Source organism: Eurypyga helias, unplaced genomic scaffold (genome assembly GCF_000690775.1).
Source record: "Eurypyga helias isolate BGI_N326 unplaced genomic scaffold, ASM69077v1 scaffold13510, whole genome shotgun sequence".
In the NCBI taxonomy this organism is placed as follows: Eukaryota; Metazoa; Chordata; class Aves; order Eurypygiformes; family Eurypygidae; genus Eurypyga; species Eurypyga helias.
In genome coordinates, this window is record NW_010227728.1 from 25,672 (window position 1) to 32,759 (window position 7,088).

A 7,088-nucleotide genomic window follows, 5' to 3' on the forward strand; every position below is an offset into this window, starting at 1 on the left:
TTCATACTCTGCAACAACAATACGGGTTTAGAAAGTGGAACATATTTAACATTTTTCCCCTTAGATTGCTGTCAGAAACTAAACCGACAGTGTTAGCAGAACAGAACACGCAGTGCCCTCGCCTACCTGTGGGCCCTGCCAAAAGACACAGGTCCTTCACAAATGGCAGCTCCAGCATTCCAGGTGTCAGCTCTAGCCGGTTCCAGATCCTTGTCAGCCAGCCAGACGTTACTTTTCAAAACACAGCGTTTGCGCTGTCAGCACGCCAGCTGTCTTGCCCAGTCCGGACTTCCCTGTGCCACTCCGAAGTGCAGCCGCCCTGCTGCGCCACGCTGCCCAGCGGGAAAGCTCCCTAGCAACGTCTCGGTTACGCTCAGCGGAGGCTCAGGCTTTCGGCTCGTAGCGCGTGGGTGAAGATGCGGAGTATCGGGGGGGTAGAGCAGCACTGCAAACAGGCCTTCACTGTTTGCGTGGCGGCACATTCTGCCTTGTTTAGAAGCAGAAATTCCTGATTTAAAAGCCAGGTGTAATTGTCAAATATCTCCACAGCAGAGACCTAAGTCACCAAATAAAAGGTTGTAAAGGCGGTGATGAGTTCTGCGCGTAAAGCCAGGGCTGACAAGCCAGTGCTTTTTCAGTTTTGAGTAAGGTCTTTTAGCATTTTGTTTCAGTAATATCTGCTGTTTGAGGAAGGCAGTTTCTTAATTTCCTTGTCTCACACTGAGGAGCAGCAAGAATGCTTATTTTTACACTGTATGGCCTGAAGCCATTTATTCTGTGTACACCAACGCAGCTGCTCCATCTACACTGTGAACAGCTAGCTCAGGTTTTAGCAACAGCCTGGCTGGGAGAGGTGCTGAGTTCTGCAACCCAATTCATTCTGTTCCTTACTCAGGTTTTGCAGCTGGGAACTTTGTACTGTTACAACGAGACTCTCTAAGTCCCCAAGGGGACTGTTGTCTCCATTACCTGTAGCAGAGCGTGTGCCTTTTATTCCTTTGTGTCTTTCAGAGAGAGAGAGAGAAATGGATGGAAACCAAAACACGGAAGAAAACAAGCAAAACTGCTTTAGGAAAGCCCTTTTGTGTGTACTCCTGCTAAGCTGATGTCAGAGCAGCTTTCCCAGAGAATCTGTCTTCCTCTTCCTTCCCAGCAGAGAGCAAGAACCAGATGCTGCTGCCGAGGAAGAGGAGGGATATGAGGCAGTCTAGTGCAGCTACAGAACTACTAGGGATAGTAGGTAACCCACCTGAACAAGTGGGAGTAATGCTGTTGAGGTTAGTAGCTCATCATGTGGAGATGCAGCAGTGGCATGCGGGGGCTGAAGGAAGACTAGAGGGGACAGAACGGAAGAGGCAGGATGAAAGTTATGGGTTTTTTTCCAGAGCACCAGCAGGTGATGTGTCAAATACATAGAAACAGACTTCAGAGCTTACTGCTCCCAGGCATTCAAAATCTCTCTTTGGTTGCAGTCAGTCTAAAACGTGAAAAAATGCGCTTTAAAGTCCATACTGGATTCCTATTTCTTGTTTTCCACGTAGAATTGTGAGCAACTGGGTTATTAGATACAACAGAACCTACACCCGAGTCTTGTCACCAACCGCTGGGATTGGTTGGATGAACAAAACCTTAAATAAGATAGAAACGGTCATTCAGGCTCTGACTTGCATGTTGCTTCTGTCAGAAGAACCTAAACCAGCAGATGTTGTACTTCCCCTGATGATGCCCCATTTTTCTCCATCTCAATGTCCATTGTCAGTGAGAAGTTCACCTTGTTTGCTTTTTCCACTTACCAGGTCCTGCATGGGAAGATGAACAAGCCACTCAGAGACTAAACAAAGAGGTTTCCTGCACCTATCCGCAAAAAATGAGAGACAGTAAATCCACCTCTTCTTCCAGAGCCTCTTCACCAGCCCAAGCTGAAGCCACTGAGAAACTGAAGCAGGCCAAAACCAGGCTGCAGCTGGTGGATCTGGCTGGTAGCGAGTGTGTCGGTAAGCGAACGTGCGCGCCCACGGGCACGGATCCTCCCAGACCTGGGTTACAATGGTCACCTTTCTCTCTTTATGCAGGGATACGTGCTACCCTGCTTTCATACCGGGCGCGATTTGAGCCCACAGAGCCTGACATAAACAATATTTGTGGGCCTGACTGTTCCAGTTTTACACTGGTACAGTTTAGCAGAAAATCTGACTGCGTAAGCTTAAAATAAGCCCAGGGCGGTTACCCGTATCATAGGTATATTGTTTGTTCAGACTGGTTTTATCAGGCCTGTTTTTCTGCTCTGAAAATTAGCATGTCTTTGCACAGAAATGTTTAAAGTGCATAAATTATTTAAATATTACAAATACCTGTAGTAATTGATATTACCACGTGCAGGTTTTTCTGCCTTATTGTGGAAAAAGTCTTGGAGGAAGTTAGTGTTGAAAAGATAATACTGTTTTCATTGTTTCTTCAAAGCATTTCCCCCCTCCCCTCCCCATGCACATGATAATTTCAAAAACTTGATTATTTCCTAAAGGACAAGCTTTCTTACCCAGAAAAGCCACGCGGCCAAGTGTACCATTCCAGAAATAATGTTTTGAAAACCGAACCAGTATTATGAAAGAGTCTTTTACTTCACTGCCAAAAATTCTTGCTGCTGCTCACTGTTAAACTTTTTTTCTACAGAGAATTCTAATATAATACATTTATGGTTTTTTTTCATTTGCTCCAAGTGCTGGAAACTGCTCGGTAAACACGTAATTGAGCAATAGTGTGTGTGTTTGTTCCCTCGGTTCAACCAGGACAAGCGTTTACTTTGTCTGGGGCTCGGCGGGCCAGATCCTCCAGTGAAGCCCAGCAGAACTGCTCTCACCTCTGTTAGGTGCAGCCCGGCACGCACAGCACGCTGACCTCTGCCCTCAGCTGCGCTGGCGGAGATTTGGAGACGTGTGCCACCGGCTTACTCTGATAACCGTAAATCACACAAATGGGGGGCAGCTGTTAACTTGTAATTGGTTTCAAATGAGACCAAATCTAAGTGGGCAGCAGTAGCAGGCAGTTTGGCACACTTTAAATGTACGCCAGCCTCTGCCTTGTTAGCTCCGCAGCCATCCCGGACCGTTCACAGCATTTGCTAAGTGGTCTCTTTTAGGTTTCAGTTTAAAAATCCATCTAGATGCTTTGTGGAAGTTTGTCTGACTGAATGTAGATAATTGGCAGCTTAAACGTGTACCCCCTCACCTGCGTGCAGCGTTCTGCTTTAGGGTGATACCCGCTGTCTCGGGAGCCCACCTTCACTGGCTACAGAAGCAGCTGGGGATGGCTGTAGACAGACCCCAGCACAGTTGGTCTGAGATACATCCCAGCTCAGATCACTGACACCCTGCACAGGGTCTTTCAATATGGTTTGCCCCGTGACTCTCTGCAAAGAGACGCTACCCTTCCAGCCCCATCCTCTCCCACTGGCACGTTTCTCCAGCCCTCGTTGTCCAGGCATCTGTGGTCTTATCCTGTGCCTTTTCACACCTCCCTCTTGAACACACTTCTCTTGTTCTCCCAGTTGGGAAAATCCTGGCCTGGAGGGAAAACAGGATGCCTAGCCTCTCTCTGTACAGCCTCTTTGCCTCTCTAGGGGTAGGATGGAAGGCAGTTGCGGAAACTGTCGGCCCCCCCGACCATCCCGTTACCGCCAGCTCTGCCTAGCACAGATCACACGCTGCGTATGGGAACTGGTTGCAGATGCAACTGTAGCTCACTCACTATCCCGGAGAAAGGCAGAATTTGAATAATACGATGCTAAAAGGTAATAGCAAGTTTCTCTTCCCTGAATGGCAAAGGAAGGGACAGGAGGAATTAATTACTCCTAGCTGCACACTCACCCAGACTGATCACAGAGTTGAGCCTGCAGCACCTCTTGCAGTGGGTGCAGCTTGATTCGTAGGCCAAACCTCTCCAGCGTCGCTCTAGGGCAGCGTAGCTACACACCGCCATGCTGGCCGTGGTTTTCCCGTTATCAGTCCCCTTACAGCAAGTCGTACCAAAAGAACAGAACCTCACAGACCTTGGTGAACACAAACCCTCATGCTTTTGTTTCTGCAGCTCGTGCCATCAGCGTTGCTCCTGTTCTTCCTAGGGGGTACAGATGGGGCAGTTAACCGTCTTGTCTGATCTTAACATGTTGCCGCTTTTTCAGCCGCGTAACACACCCAGCGCCAAGATGCCTTGCGCAGCTGAAGAGCTCAGCACGAGATGCTTCAGGCCCACTGCAGGCACTGAACCTTCTGGAACTTTCCTTCCAAGGGTCAAAGTGCTGAACAACGTATTGGCAGTCTGGAGTAAACAATCACTGCATCTTACTTTTGCCGTGGGGGGACTGGATGGAAGTCACAGTTCAGAATTTGTGGTCAAAAGCAGGTGCTACCATTTTTCGCAATTACGATGGAAGCGGCTTTGCTTAGTCTGACTGTTGCCTTCTTCCCTGCTGCACCAGGTATGTCTGGCGTGACGGGGGCAGCGCTGAGAGAGACATCGTTTATCAACCGCAGCTTGTCTGCCCTAGCCGACGTTCTTGGAGCAATAGCAGAGCAGCGATCTCACGTACCCTATCGAAACAGCAAACTTACCCACCTGCTTCAGGACTCCGTAGGTGAGGGATCATCCTGACTTTTGTTTAACAACATAGATTTCTTTTTCCCAATCTCTCCCTTCCTTCGCTGGGTAAAACTAGAGGATGGTCTTCAAAGACTCTGGCTTTGGAGCAGTGTCAGGACACACTGAGAGTTCTGAACTCCTCACGAATTTGGGTAAGCCTTGCTGTTTCCAAGGCTGAGTTTAGGAATACACTTGGAATAATCACAATATCTTCAGTAGGATCGCGTAAAGGGTAATAATTGCATTTCACTGGTGTTTCATGCCAGGTACAGTTTACAAGTTAAGCTTCAATCTTCAGTACTACAGGGTGTAGTCACATGTTTACACATTCCTTAACACTCGCCCTGCAGCAGCAAGACAAAGAAGGGAGACAGAACACATGCACGGTACCGTGCTACAACTCCTTTTGTGTTTGGGTCACTCTAGCTCCTCATCTGTGCAGAAGTAGTTTCAAAGCAAGTGTAATTCTTGCAGTGATGTCAGTTTTGTGTCCATCCATACAGTATATTTGTCCATTTTTCTTCAGCCAGAAAGCACCAGCCCTTTAGTCCCCAGTTCAAGGCATTGGCAGTGACTGAGGTAACTGTTCTTCGGAGTTTTTTTTAATTAAGTTTAATTCTTTAGTCTCTGGAGTTTAATAATGTTAGTTAATCAAGACTATTAACTTTTGATGGAACTATGAATTTCACCTCACGCTGGAGTTTCCACTGTGAAAAAGGAAAGCCAAAGAAAGAAGTGAGTTTAGGACCTCTGGTATATTGGCACTGAGCTTGCTTTTAACCATGCCTGGGGCATGACCTGGGTGACGCTGTTCAGGTGCAGAGTAGAAGGTGGCAATATCTTTGTTTAATGACTTCTTCTGAACTTCTAGTAATTCTGTTTGCTTTATCGTCACCCAAATAAGCCACGTTGCCATCACCCCGAATTTAGAAACATTTGGCAAAGCTTAATGAAGCCCCAGACCCATCATGTATGAGCAGAGTGCCTGATGAAGGACACTAGAAGGACTAGAAGGACTTCCCCTGAAGGAGCTGTCTGGTTTCAGTGGCCCTCTTCACGTACAGTCTTCTGCTTCATAAGAGCAGTGGTAGCCTATGCTCGTTGCTGCATCCATCGATCCGTCACCAGTGTGTAACTCACTGAAAATAATGAGGTACATGAGTATGTTTTGTCTTTTTCCTGCTTTCAGGAGGTGATGCTAAGCTGTTGGTGATGCTGTGCATCTCTCCTGACCAGAAGTACTTGACAGAATCGATGCAGTCTCTGGGATTTGGAACTCGTGCTCGGCAAGTTCAGAGAGGACAAGTCAAGAAAAGAAATTTCCCAGTGCAGAGTAAAGCAAAATAAACCTAAGACTCCTGTGGATTAAAGTATTATTAATGAGTTCCTCAGACTGAAATGTATATTGTTGTCCTAAAGCCATTCTTTTCGATATCAACTGCCAGATAAAATAAACAATCCTCAACATGGCATTAGTAAGCCATAAACCTGCTGATAATGTGCTTTCTCCAAAGATAGCAGCCAAGTATTGCCAACAGCTACCAGCCATGGTGGAACGGCACTGGAATAAATCAGGCTTTTTTAGGAAAGTTACTTCAAGACATGGTTTTGGTGATGTGTTTCCCTTGGGCAAGTAGAACTAAGTCAACAGAGCCCTGACTTAGGATGTCTGGCTTCTGAAAGGCCAAGGGTGCGTTCTCTTTTCTCGGTAGAAGATGAGTATAAGTGTCATTCCAGTGCTTCAAAGCTGCAACTAAAATCCTTCCCCTCAGCTTGGATTAAAGGGAAACATGTCATTGTGGCTTGCTCTTCTCTCTAGCACAGACAGGGTCATTCCTAACGCACTCTCAACAGGGAAGGGTGTAAAGGAACCCATCAGCTGTACTGAACCGAGTTCTGTTCTCCGCTTTTAGGCAGGAAATGGCACTAGTGAGATGGAGAAAAAGGAGTAAGGCTATATCTGCTATCCCCCTGGATTGTACCTTAGGAAGCAAGTGAGCTTGCTTGCTTACAGCTTTTTGAAAACACGCTCAGGTTAATGGTTGGAGTGAATCCCAACCCTGCGGAGGTCACCAAGACTACAGCTTTGCCCAGTTTGGGGTTTCTTTTGCTCCATGACCGCTGAAAGGCCCTGAACTGCAGATCCTAATGGCTAACAGGTCCTAAGTTGTTACCGCAGTTTCAGTAGTTGGCCCTGCTTGCATTTCTGAAGCAAATTAACATGCTTCCCATCATCACATGAATAAAGCACCAAAACCCAGCTTGTGGTATGACACCTGCCAACCCCAAGAGGCTTTCACCCGTTTACACCAGCACTAGATGACATCACGCAGGGTTGGTAAATGAAGTGACACTGGGAGAGGTTTCCAGGAAACTTAAGCAACGTCAGAGATGAGCAGTTGTTCTGAGAGGAGTAGCTGGGTTCACCTAACACCTGATGAGTTGTGTGTGCT

General features: G+C 47.1%; 1 protein-coding gene across 1 annotated transcript in view; it reads left to right on the forward strand.

Moving 5' to 3' along the window:
• KIF25 (kinesin family member 25) overlaps positions 1 to 5,982 on the forward strand; it is a gene marked incomplete at its 5' end in the record, with an annotated part of 29,973 nt that extends 23,991 nt beyond the window's left edge. Inside the window, 3 exons of the mRNA XM_010157303.1 lie at positions 1,797 to 1,994; positions 4,475 to 4,630; positions 5,825 to 5,982. Of these exons, the coding sequence (XP_010155605.1) occupies positions 1,797 to 1,994; positions 4,475 to 4,630; positions 5,825 to 5,982 (512 nt within the window). The remainder of the gene's footprint in view (positions 1 to 1,796; positions 1,995 to 4,474; positions 4,631 to 5,824) is intronic.
• Positions 5,983 to 7,088: the final 1,106 nt, after the last annotated feature.